At 49.7% G+C, this 13,165-nt stretch overlaps 1 protein-coding gene across 4 annotated transcripts in view; it reads right to left on the minus strand.

Annotated features, from left to right (window-relative positions):
• POR (cytochrome p450 oxidoreductase) overlaps positions 1 to 13,165 on the minus strand; it is a 54,644-nt gene that overhangs the window by 18,706 nt on the left and 22,773 nt on the right. For 3 of the 4 annotated variants that reach the window (XM_082201429.1, XM_082201427.1, XM_082201428.1), the window contains exons 2-3: positions 10,774 to 10,968; positions 705 to 753 (exon numbers count right to left, since the gene is read on the minus strand). In XM_082201429.1, coding sequence (XP_082057555.1) covers positions 705 to 753; positions 10,774 to 10,955 — 231 coding nt within the window. In that variant the 5' untranslated portion in view covers positions 10,956 to 10,968. Of the gene's footprint in view, positions 1 to 704; positions 754 to 6,127; positions 6,190 to 10,773; positions 10,969 to 13,165 lie in introns of those variants that run through there. The other variant, XM_082201430.1, reaches the window with a different exon arrangement.

The following is a 13,165-nucleotide window of genomic DNA, read 5'->3' on the forward strand; positions in this document are numbered from 1 at the left end:
TCAAATTTGCACTTCCTGACCCAGTACACAGATTGGACCACAGTTCCACATGCTCCTCTGAGTTTTGCAAGCTGGTCCTCAATTCAAGAAATGCATATTTTCAGAGTTTGTGGGGGGGGGGGTGAGTGCAAGAATATTAGTATTTTAGGGAGAAATGCATGCAGTATAAATTCTGGTGGGTTTTTTAATTAAACAACATTTATATACCACTTGATTGGCAGAGAGGTGCCATAGCTCAGAGGCAGAGTATCAGCTTTGAATGCAGAAGATCCTGGGTTCAATCCCTCCAGGTAGGGATGGGAAATATTCCCTGCTTGAAACCCTGGTGCTGTTGCCAGCCAGAGCAGGCAATATTGACCTAGACAGGCCAATGATCTGACTCTGTATAAGGCAGCTATCTGCACATTCCGGCCCTTTCCTAAAAGCCACAAGGACCAGAATCATCCTTAGGAACAGCTGGGAAAAGACTTCAGTCTGAAATCCTGGAGAGCCGCTGCTGCCACCCCGTGTGGGCAATACTGAGCTAGACAGATCAATGGTCTGACTTGGGACAAAGCTACTTCGTGCATTCCTAACCAGTATCACCATTCAGCTGGCTCAGTCACTCCATAGCAGAGGATCAAGGCTTGTGGACAATGTCTTAGGCAGCTTCCATTTCTAGCCTACTAGCTTAAAAGTATGAACGTAATAAAAGCCAAACATACCGTCTTTTTCATTTTCTCAATGAAGCTGCCCTCATTTGTTGTCTTCTCTCTGGAGGAAAGAGAGATAGAGTTATATTTAATACATACACTGATTTTCAGTTACCGTATTTTTCGCTCTATAACACGCACCAGACCATAACACGCACATAGTTTTTAGAGGAGGAAAACAAGAAAAAAAATATTCTAAACGAAATAGTGGATATATGATTTTTGTGGTTCATGCTGTGGCCACAGACATGTGATCTGACAGTGAGTTTGGAGTAGCCTAATGCAAAAATCCTGAGGATCCATGTGGATCCATGCTTTGTAACCACAGAGGAGGGAAGGAAGGGGAACCATGGATCCTCTGCTCACGACTGCAGCAGATCCCCCCCGCCACCCGCAGGCATTCCCTCCATAACACGCACAGACATTTTCCCTTACTTTCTAGGAGGAAAAAAGTGAGTGTTATGGTGCAAAAAATACGGTATATACATTTCAATAGTTTCACAGTCATTTTAACATTTCAAAACTCGACTTCCTCCTCTTTCTGCGGTTTTTAAAATTCTTTTTTATCATTTCCTGCATATTCTAAATCAACATTCTTTTATTCATCTACTTCTATGCTCTTACAGAACTGCAGGTTATTACAAAAATCCTGCCAATGTCCATATCTGTTTACCATTTTTTTGTAAATATTCAATAAAATTCCTGCTCACACAAAGAGCTAATAGGGTTCACAGTGGATTTCTTACTCTGTTCAGAAAAGGACAACTGAAATTATCAAGGGGATGACTCCTTTATGAGAAGAAGTTGCAGTATTTGGGAGTAAGAGGTGACATGACAGACGTCTGTAAAATGATGCACAACCAGGAGAAAGGGGATAGGAAAAGGTTTGTCTCCCTCTCTCATAACACTAGAACTCTTTGGACATTCAATGAAGCTGAGCATGGAGGACGGAAAACAGAAAGTCCTTCCTTGCGCACTCCAGTGTTAATCTATGGAACTCGCTTCCACAGGAAGGTATCAGCTTGGATGGCTTTAAAAGAGGAATGGACCAACTCAGAGAGCAGCAGGCAGCTATCAGTGGCTACTAGGCATGCTGGTTCTGCTCTGCCTTCACAGTCGGAGGCAGCAATAATAATAATAATTTATTATCTTTACCCTGCCCATCTGGCTGGGTTTCCCCAGCCACTCTGGGCGGCTCCCAATCGAATATTAAAAACACAATACAGCATTAAACATTAAAAACGTCCCAAAACAGGACTGCCTTCAGATGTCTTTTAAAAATAGGACAGTTGCTTATTTCCTTGACATTTGATGGGAGGGCGTTCCACTGGGCAGGCGCCACCACCGAGAAGGCCCTCTGCCTGGTTCCCTGTAACCTCATTTCTCACAGTGAGGGAACCCCCAGAAGGCTCTCGGCGCTGGATCTGTGTCTGGGCAGAACGATAGGGGTGGAGACGCAACTTCAGGTATTCAGGACCGAGGCAATGCTTCTGAATAGAAGTTTTCAGACTAGGTGGGCCACTGGCCCGATTCGGCAGCCTGTTCTTGTGTCCCCTGTTGCTCCAGAGGGCAGGAACAGGACCTATGGAGGACCCATTGCAAGGGAGCAGGTTTTGGGTGACTGCAAGGACGAAAGTCTTTTTGACAGCGGAACAGGCTGCTTTTCCTCTGCTGGAGAGACCAGGCTACTACCTGCATTGCTTTTGGGGGTCCCACCAAACTCTGCAATTCTATGATTCTAGCGGGGGCTGTGTTGCAACCAGCACTGCAGATCTTGCACCCTGAGCAGGGGCTGGCTGGCTGGCTGGCCTCCAATGGGGCCCCCTTTCAGCTCTGATGCCCCACAGACGGGACTGTTGCGACAACAGACCTTGCCCTGGGGGAGGAGGCTGCCTCGCCAAGGCCTTTTAGCGCAGCAGCCTTGGAGAGAGAGAGGCAAGGCTGTCTGGAGGGGGAGGAGGCAGACGTCCCCCTCCCCCCCCCAAAAAAAGGAAGAAGAAGAAGAAGGGGGGTAGAGAGCCAAGCTCATTAGGCAGGCAAGCAAACAAGAGCTTCAAAAAAGTCCAGGAGGGTCCAAGGCCTGTGCTAGAGGAGGCTTAGCAAGCAGCGGTTCCGGCGGTGAGCAACAAGGACAGCTCATCCGAGAGGGATGTCCAAATTGGCCTGAACGAAGCACACATCTGGATGTGGGAGGCGTGGGCCTCAAGAGGCGAAAGAGATGGAGATGTTTTTATTTTGCATGGGGGAGACACAGAGAGAGAGAGAGACAGGAGGAGGAGCAGCGAGCGAGAGGCCTAATTGGATCCCACAGGAGGCGAGGATGCTTTTCAAAGGAGGAGGAGGAGGAGGAGAGGAGCTGGCTGTCTGCCTGCTCCTAACAGCAGCCAAGAGCAGAGACATGGAATTGGTTCCCATTCCTGTTTCACAATAGGAGAAGAATGTGAGGCAGGCGGGGAAAGGAAAAGGGGGGGCCAAATCAGCGTGGTTTGCCAGCTTTGGATTTCAAGCACAGCACAACACGCAAAGAGGCATTGCAGGGGGTTGGACTAGATGACCCTGGGGACCCTTCTGATTCTACAGTCCTTTGATTCTATGACACACACACACACAGTCACTTTCTGCAGGGTCAGAGCTGGAGTGGGTGGGGCCAGGGGGTGAGGGCGGAGCTTGGAGGGGATTTCAAAGGGGAGGGGAGGAGTCAGCTGGTGGAGCAGCTTTCACCAACCGAGGGCCACTGGGGCAAGCCAGTCAGATGGGCGGGGTACAAATAATGAATTAATAATAATAATAATAATAATAATAATAATAATTACAACTGGCAACAGGCAGATGGGCAAGGCAGATAGGCCAGAGCTTCATCTCAAGAGAGCCAATGGGGGTGGAGTGTTTAAGAGTGCCGGACTAGGACTTGGGAGAGACCAGGGTTCGAATATCCGCTCAGCCACAAAAGTCACCTTGGCAGCCATTCACTGAGTCCCAGCCCAACCTATCTCATAGGGAGGAAAAGCCATGTGTGCGCCCTTCGGAGAAAAGGGTGAGATATAAACACAATAAATGAATAAAAGCAAAAATAAGTGGGAGCTGCAGTAGAAAAAAAAAAGGATGTCAGGATATTAACCCTGCAGATTCAGGGTGCATATATATATATATATATATATATATATATATATATCTACTCTTGGGGTACATTTCTCTCCTCCCATTTTACAGGTGGGGAACTCTGCTGCCAATCTGCTGTTACCAACAGTATAGCCATGGCCAGAGAGTCTGTAAGCTGAAACCGTCAACAACACAGCCCTTGTCTTTGCTGGTCCATCGGGGATCAGCATTTCACAGCACTCACATCAGAGAGCATGTGAGCCCTTTGCCCTGGCATGCAAGGAAGACAGGACTGATTTATTCAGAACAGACAAACAACAGTGGAACTCCCCTCCCACAGGAGGGCAGTGATGGCCACCAACTTGGGTGGCTTTAAAAGAGGACAAGACAAATTCGTGGAGGAGAGGGCCATCCAAGTCAACTAGCCATCTGTAGAGTCTCATGCTCTACTGACCAAGCTAGATTTTCTTGCTGCAGATTTAAAATCACCTCGATGTTAAAAAAAATAATAATCAGCCCAGCCTGCCAGCTACTGCCAAAAGATTAAAAAAGAAAAGAGAACACTGCAAAATGTAATTAAAAAAAAGAAACTTTAGAAGCAGGTAAAGGGATGCCTTTGGAAACCCCAGGTAAACACTCTTACTTGGTGTAGCTATTCCTCTTAAATTTAATGGGACCTATTTCTAAGCAAGAAGTGCAGGGTTACACCAGAAATTGAATCTGCAGGCTCCTTGCAGGGAAACTTTCTAAAACATATTAAAACAGTCTTGCTAGTGAAGTCCACAGGAGACCCATGTAGCCACATACACTCATAATTCATGACTTGTACAATACTGACAGCTTTGGCTCAACTCTTCCGGTTTACAAAAACTGCCCTGGCTAGTTGTTCGGAAAAGACTATGACTTGCCCTCAAGCCCAATGGGTATCTGCAAGCATGAATCAGAAAAGAGATTCTCCTCTCGCCTTTGCCATCCTAACTGTGACAGCGGCTGCATAGCTGAATGCTTTTAAAAGCTATCCGAGAATCCCTGCTGAATCAGACCCAGGGGCCCTTCTGGTCCAATATCCTGTTTCCCACACTATCTGGCCAAGACGCCTCTTCTGGGAATCGAACAGGCGGAGGCGGCATCAGATCCCCGTTACATCTGGTCGTCAACGATAGATTGGTTTTGTAAATGGAGGTTCCACTCCTCTCGTGACTCATGATGACATTAAAGACGAGCCCTAGAGGATGAGACTATGGGTCCATCCAGATTTAGCCAATCAGGAAGCTCCCAAGCAGGGCAGAAGCCCCCCCCCCCATCTTGGCGCTCCCAAGAAACTGACAGATATACTGCCTCCCAACCTGGAGGCTTGATACGAGCCGGCATGGTAAATAATCTATTAAGGGAAACTAACTACTCCAAACAAATAAACCAATGCTGAATATTGAGAACTGTGAATAAGTAAAAATGTGCAAAATAAGGGGTGGGTGGGAAGACACGATACTGACCCACCTTACAAGGCTGATGTCAGCGAACTTGCAGGAAGAACAATTATTATTAATATGATTTCCTTAAATGTATATACCCTGCCTTTCTTCTGTTGCAGAATGCAGAGTGGCATATACAGACTTCCCAGATTCAGTGGCTGGTGGCCTCATGTGCCTCCAGACCTACAGATTGATTATTAGTCTGGAAAAGAGACTTATGGAGCCAGGTCAGAGCAATGGCTTAGCCTGGACTTACTCTGACTGGCAGCAGCTCTCCAGGATCTTTTAACTGGGGGTGTAGGGTGAGGTGTGTTCTGAACCAGGAGCCAGCATCCTGCCATGTACTGAGCCACAGGACCCTTCCTCCTAAACATTTTGACACCTGGGCCTTCGAGAAAGAGCAGGCTAGCCCCTGTGAAGTTTTGGGTGCTTTGGCAAACTGGAACACAAATCCTGGTGCTGTTGGACCTTGGGCCCATCTGGCTCAGTACTGCCTACACGGATTAGCAGCAAGGGATTCAGACGAGGAACTCTTCCAGGCCTCCCCGGAGAGGCCACGGAGGTTTTGACCTGGGACGTCCTGCATGCAAAGCAGAGGCTCGTTTCTGCCCTTCCCCAAAACGGTGGGGGAAAGAAGAGAGAAAAAGGAAGAGGATAGAGCCATTCCTGCGACGCACCAGCCTCGCCTGGCAGCATCCCTGCAAACTGCAGAGTGCTTTTCTCTCAACAGAGCTCCCCTCCGCCAGCCTCCAAGCAAGTTTTTGCATCCAAAACGCTTGGCTCAAGCAAGCTCGAGAAGAGCCAGGCTTGCATCCGAGGCGCAGAGCCACAAAACCTCCCGAAAGGGCACATCCGCTCACTTACCTCCCCGGAGGACCCTCCTCGGGTGGAGACGAGTATGTGCAGCCCATGGCGGGTTCCGACCCTGCGCTTTCATGCCAGCTGCAGGGAGCCAGGAGGGCTGAGCCGCGCTGCGCCGCGAGACAGGCACGCACGCGAGGGGTCCCTCGCCCCCCTGAGCCCTCCCCCGGAGCTTAAAAAGCCAGCGGCCACAGCCCCCCTTTTGTTTAAGAGCGGAGCAGAGCTCTGCATACCAAGTCCCTGCAAAGAGACTGGCTCGATCCCTCTGGGATTCGTGCCGGCTGCCTTTGCGAAAGTTACCCGGAGGGTCCGGCACGAACCCAACTATACTCCCAACATCTGGCGGGAGCAGAAAGGAATGAGTGGCGGCGGGGGGGGGGGAGAGAGAGAAACTCAAGAATGAAAACTCCCAGGGTTCCTTGCAACACTCCCCATCTCTCTAACCATTCAAGGGTTGAAGGGGGTGGGGGAGAGAGAGAGAGAGAGAGAGAGAGACGTCTCACGGAGTGAAACGCCCGTTGCCCTAACAACAGGTTTACATCACAGCCCTATTTCTTAATTAAATAATTAAAAGCATCTCTGTCACTTCCCCCAGAGTTCTTGTCCCTGCAGGACCTTTTTCAGAACAAGACTCAAGGGCAGAGGAAGTGACGGGAGGGGAGAGTGTCCTAAAAGGTTAATCCTCTCCCCCAAAACTTTCTTTAATAAAAAAAGTTGTTCCCCACAGCCAGCCTGCCCCATGGGCCTCGCTGTGGGGGAAATGCAGCGCGCAGAAGCCACAGAATTAACACGCAGCATATCTTGGCACAAGCTGGTTTGTATTATCCTGCTTTTGCACCGAAGGCAAGCTGCGCAGTCTGCGACAGAAGGAATGCAGGGCTTCCAGACCCAGAGACCCTCCGTCGCTGCCGCCCCATCTGCAGCATGCATTTAAAGCAGCATCAACAAATGATTTTAAAGAGTCGTGGTTTCCCCCAAAGAATCCTGGCAGCTGCAGTTAACATAAGGACATAAGAAGAGTGTGGTGCTGATTAACGCCAAGGCTGCAGGTTCGATTCTCTTACGAGACAGCTGCTTATTCCTGCATTTCAGGGGGTTGCACTAAATGCTCCTCAGGGGCCCCTCCTACTCTTATGATTCTATGACTTGAGCAATTGTTTGGGGAGTGACCTGGGCCTAGTTTGCAAGGCAACCCTCGCCAGCCTAGGGCTCTCCAAATGTTTTGGGACTCTCGACTCCCACCAGGCTGCTGTTGGAGAAACCATTGCTTCAGTTCTTGGACTTGAACAGGCCTGGCCATCTGAGAAGCGATCTGTGAGGAGGGTCGTGGGAAAGAGGATGCAAAGAAAGGAAAGCCAGTGATCAGGGGCCAAGATTAAAGGCAGAAAAGAGATATTATTCACAGTCAAATGGAAGCAGGAATAAGTGAAATGACAGCAGACTTGGCTATAGTCAAACGAAGCAAAAGATGCATTTGCAGCAAACTCCTTTAAACTCCCCAAAAGGTCATGCCTGGTCAGACCTCTGCCGGGGGGGGGGGGGCAAATTGTAAGTGTGAATAAACGCTTCCTCTGTTCCATTTATTAAGAGAAGTTAATGCATTTTCCTCTAGTGAGGAGGAAGAAGAAAAGACAGCTGTTGATGTATGGAGCGCATCCGGAAAGGAGAGACTGAGGCCCACAGGCTGTGAGATAGAATCACAGAATTGGAGAGCTGAAAGGGGGCCGCCAAGGGTCATCTAGTCCAACCCCTTGCAATGCAGGAATTGCAGCTAAAAAATCCCTGGCAGGTGGCCATCAGCCTCCGTTCAAAAAACTTGGAATGAAGAGAGTCCACCACTTTCTGAGGGATTCCATTCCACTGTCAAACAGCTCTTGCAGGCAGAATCTCCTTTATTGTCATTTGAATCCATTGGTTTGGGTCCTCTCCTCCGGAGCAGCAGAAAACAAGCTTGCTCCATCTTCCATGCGACAGCCCTCCAGGTATTGGAAAATGGCTCTCATGTCACCTCTCAGTCTCCTCTTTACCAGGCTAAACATGCCCAACTCCTTCAAGCGTTCCTCATAAGGCTTCGTTTCCAGACCCTTAATCCTCTTGCTTCCCCTTCTCCGCCCACGTTCCGGATAGACAGCAACAGGAGACAAAATGTCTGTAAAGTAGGGGGGATCCATCACCCTGCAAGGTCACGAAGCGACATGGGAGCATCACCCCACAGGAACAGCCAGCCAGCCCCATGGCAAAATGAGGAGATTGCCTGGGAGGAAAGGACTGCAGGGTTGGTTCCCCTTTCGGGTAATACCTTTTGCATTCTGGGGAATACTTATTCCTTCCCTCTTTTATCATTAGAATGGTAAAAGCCTCATCCAGTCCAGAATCCTCTTCTCACAGCGGCCAGCCAGATGCCTGTGGAAAACAATGATCCCGCTCCTCTCCTGTGGCTTCCGGCAACTGTTTTTCAGAAGCATTCCTGGCCACAGCAACTGTGGGGGCAGAGCAGAGCCAACGTGGCTAGTAGCCAACGACAGCCCTCTGCTACATGAATTTGTCCTATCCCTTTTCAAGCCATCTAGGTTGGCACCCTCCTGTGGGAGTGAGTTCCACAGGACCTTTCTTTTGCAAGCTGGGACCAAGGCATTCCACCTCTCGCAGGTGCATTAACCAAACCACAGATTCCTCCCCCTGCTCTCCAGGCTATTTTGTAAACAAAATCCAATCCCTCGAGGAAGGCCCAATTGCTGACCCCAGCTGGGGGAAATGACAGCATTCTCACAGAGAGAGCCCTGGGTGGGGCACCCTCTAGGCCTCCTCCACACCATAAAGAAAAATGGTGTGGTTAAGAGGTTGAGACTTTGAACTGGTTGCACCACCCCAGAAAACATGCTCCACGTGGTCTCTGCTGCAATCCTTTGGTATCTAGATGTGCTCCTTTCTGACACAGATTTGCCCCTCTGAGCTACTTTGGAGGTGATGGTGGTTAACAAGCAATTCTCCTCAAATACTCTCCTGGGCTTAGGAAGCTGCTTACAGTGTTTTGCAAGTGCTGTACGATTGCTTTAAAACCATGACAAAGCACTTGTGCAGCACTTGCAAAACACTGTTAAATCGCTCCACACAGTAAGCACCCAACAGCCCCGCAGGAGTTGCAACATCCCTAAACAGAGTCATTCTTCCCATTCTATAGATGGGGGAAACTGAGGCTGAGACAGCGGCTCGCTTAAGGTTACCTCGTATGTTTGCTGCAGTTGGGACTTTGAACTGGCGACCTGCTAACGCACCTTCCCATCAGTCAGGTGGGAGGCAAAGGCCAGGATCCAGCAACCCTGCTTGCTGTTAAATGCAGACCTGCGTTTACCCCCAGCTTTAAGGAGGACACTTGCAAATGCAGCGTCCACTATTAGCATGGCACTGTGGAAACAACGGCACCCTTGAGGTCTTCCCCTGATGCCAACTGAGACTTCTACCTTAGCCTGGTTTGTAGACATCCTCACAGACCCCTCTCTGTCCTCTATGCAGGCCAGCGAGGGGCTTTATCAGCCTCCAAGGACACCTTACAGCCAGGCAAAAATATCTGGGCTATAAAGCAGGGCTAGGGAGGGGCTGCGGCCTGAGGAGAGATTCTGGGGCCACACAGAGATGCCTGCAGGGCCACATTCCGCCCCCAGGCCTGAGGGTCGCCACCCCTGCAGGAATAGATGCCATCTACACATAGCAGGAGCAAAGGATTCTGCATAGAGAAACACCACCACCCCCCCCCCGCAGTTTGCTGCCACTGCATTTCAGAGGAGGAGAACCACAAGCCCTGCAGAATCATTGACTGATGCCAGCCAGCGGCACCTGGCAGTCTGGGTCAGCTGCCTCTGAACCTCATCGCTTCATACCGTGACTCGCTTTTGTGAAAAATTCCAGCTGAAAAGAAATATGCTAGTATGGTGCAGAGGAATCGTCCTGTCTGAGGCTTATTTAGGGAACTCTCCCTCCTGGCTTAACTCCCCAAGCTGGGATTCGAGGCAGCTTGCGCATTTTAAAAGCAAACATGACAGAATGCATCGTAAAACAAAGGATCCAAAAAGAGTAGTCAAAATACAGTAAAAGCACATTTAGAACTGGGAACGAAAACTCATTGAAGCCCAGAGATTTGCATTGCCTGCACTTGAGTTTCTAAAGGCCTGCCTGGAGAGAAAGGTCTTAGCCTGGTGGTGGAAGGATAACAGGGAGGGAGGGAGTCAGACTTCTCCTGGGAAGGGATGTCACAATCTGAGAGCACACAGAAAAGGCTCTGTCTTGGGTCACCACCAGCTACCCTCTGGTGCTGATGGGGTCAAGAGAAGGGGCTCACCAGGCAGGTTTGTGTAGGGAGACACGATCTTTCAGGTAGCCTGTGCCCAAGACACCTAGGGCTTTGCAGGACAAAATTGTTAGTTTGGACTGTGCCTGGAAACACAGACTGCTAGCCATTGAAGTTGTCTTAATGTGCTTCCTGTACCTGGGCCCAGACACCAGTCTGGCCACAGGATTTGGGGCCAGCAGAAGCTTCCAAACCCTTTCCAAAGGCTACATGTGCAGCGTGATTCCAGCACTCGCCTCTCTGAAGCTGTTGGGTGTAAGCTGCCATGGGTGAGACCCATGTACCTCGCCACCAACCCACTCACCCCGTTGGCGGCTGGATTTTCGTAAAGTCAGGGACCTCCTCTTTCTTCTTGCGGAAGAAAAACCAGTACGTCAGCAGGCCAATGATGATGGAGAAGAGGAAGACGTCCGTCATGCTGAAGGGGACCGAAGCCTCCGGGGTCTTTGCGGAGGGAGAGTCATCCTTGGATGATGCTGTCCCCATGGCAACGGGAAAACTAAAGCGAGGAGGAGAAAGAGATAGCTGTCACATGTCACATATCGGTTTCAGGTCTTGGCAAGAAAGCAGAACTTCTGGAACCAAAGCATCCTCCCAGCTGCAGGGAGATGAGCAGGGATCAGCTCTGTAGCGGCGAGAAGCAACCTAAGAATATTGTGAAATAATAATAAAGAGCACCTCTGAGCACAGCCAGAGTTTCTTAAACAGAGTAGCCGCAGCCACCTACAGAGAGGAGCAAAGTAGTGTGATGTATATGCTACAACTTTAGAAGATTTGACTTGAGATAAGAGTTTGACAGCACACCGTCAGCACTGCCACACCTTAGAAAATTTTGCAAGGCATGTGGGAGGATCACGAGTGCGTCAGTGAGTCTACTCCACAAGAGAGGGCAAATACTCCTTTTCTCTCACAACGGCACAAGCTTTATCCTGCCTTTCTAGATGTCAGCTTCAAGGCAGCTCGTGTTATTCTTTGCTATAAAAGAGAGCATGGCGTGACAGGAGAAAGACACACAATCCAAACCAGCAGCACCGAAGAACAACTTTATTGAGCCTTATATTGAGTCAGACCACTGGCTCATTTATCTAAGTACTGTCTGCACTGACTGGCAGCAGCTCTCCAAGGTCTCTCCCAAACCCACGGGGGGGGGGGGTGAACCTGGGACCTTCGGCCTGCAAACCACTGAGACACAGCCTTTCCCTGTTATTCTGCGTGTGGATTGTGTTTGGCTTTCACGGGGCCACAGCAGAGAGAAAGGAAATGACAGCGGCACCCACTCCAGAATTTGTTTTATTCTGGATTGCTTTTGATGTTTTAATGTGTTGCAACCCGCTTTGAGGTTTCTTCTTTAAAATATAAAGCGTATAGAAATGAAATTAGTAACGGCAAAGCACGTGGGCTTTTCGTCTCTGTTTTAGCTGGGGGTTGAATGGGATAAAGACACAGCCTGATTGCAGAGAATAAAATGATGGGTTGCCTGCGTGCAAAGCCATTGCCCCTCTTCTCCATCACTGAAGTTTCCACAGTCCCTTCGCTCGCTCGCTCTCCCACCCAAGACACCCTCTCTCTCACATCCTAAAATAAATAAAACTTCTAGCACATATGTGTCATGGACTGTCTGGATGCAGAGGAGTTGTGCGAGGCAGCAGCGGGGGAACCCCCTGGGAAACCCGCAGAAGAAGGCTCAGAGCCAGAGGACTGGTGGTGAGATGGGCAATGAGTAGTCAGAGGGAGAAGAGGGAGAAGACTGAGAGGAAGAGGTGTCAGAAGGTGAAGAGGCAACAGGGTTTAGTGAGCAGGAAGAGGCTGTGGCAGAGAGCGGTTCAGACTCCAAGGCTGAAGCAGAGGCTGGAGAGGAGTGGGGTCCAAGAGATAGCTGAAGAATCCAGGAAGTCTCCCCCTCCTGCTGCAACCAGCTCCCCTCCCCGCTGGTCTCCCAGGACACACAGAGGAATGAAAAGAGCAGAGCAAAGATTTCTTGTGTGCAGACTGCATGGGAGAAAGCCTGGAGAGGAGGAGTCTGGGAGAGGGATCCTTGCAACTGCATCATCGGGGCAAGATCTGCTAGGAAGAGCTGTGGAGGCTTGAGCTCTGTGGTTCGTATCCTTGAGTAAAGATTTAACTTCACTGGCCTGGGGTGATGTTTCTTGCTGACCTATGCCTGGCGCAAGCACTGATAATATGCAAAGCTAAGCAGGGTCTGATTATGGCTGTTTCCTACATCTCAACTTTCAGAAAGACTCCAAGAAAGCTGAGACTCTGGAATTGAGGGCGTGGGAAGAACCAACATGTTGTGTAAGAGGGAAAATCTACTTTCCATGGCTCATCAGTGCACACCTTTCCTGCTTGAGCTGTGGGAGGGGGGCGGCGGGGGAAGAGGCTCAAAAACCCCAAAATGTCCTCAGGTTATATAAAAGGCACAACAACCCTTTGCTGAGTGCATTTTTGACCTTCTGCCTCCTGAAAAGAGCTTTCCCTGAGAGGAAGAGAAGTGGGCAGGGAATTCATAGAGCATGGCGGTTAGCAGTTAAACAGGCCAGGCAGCATTGGTGACCTGACAGGTGTGTTTATAACAGTAAACGCTGAGTACACACTCCGTTCTGCATTGATTCATCTGCATTTCAAGCCAACCTTTGCCAATTTCAGCGGGCTGGGGGCTGATGGGAGTTGTGACCCCAAATCACTCAGCTCCAGCC

Source organism: Podarcis vaucheri, assembly GCF_965113315.1.
Source record: "Podarcis vaucheri genome assembly, chromosome: 15".
Lineage (NCBI taxonomy): Eukaryota > Metazoa > Chordata > Lepidosauria > Squamata > Lacertidae > Podarcis > Podarcis vaucheri.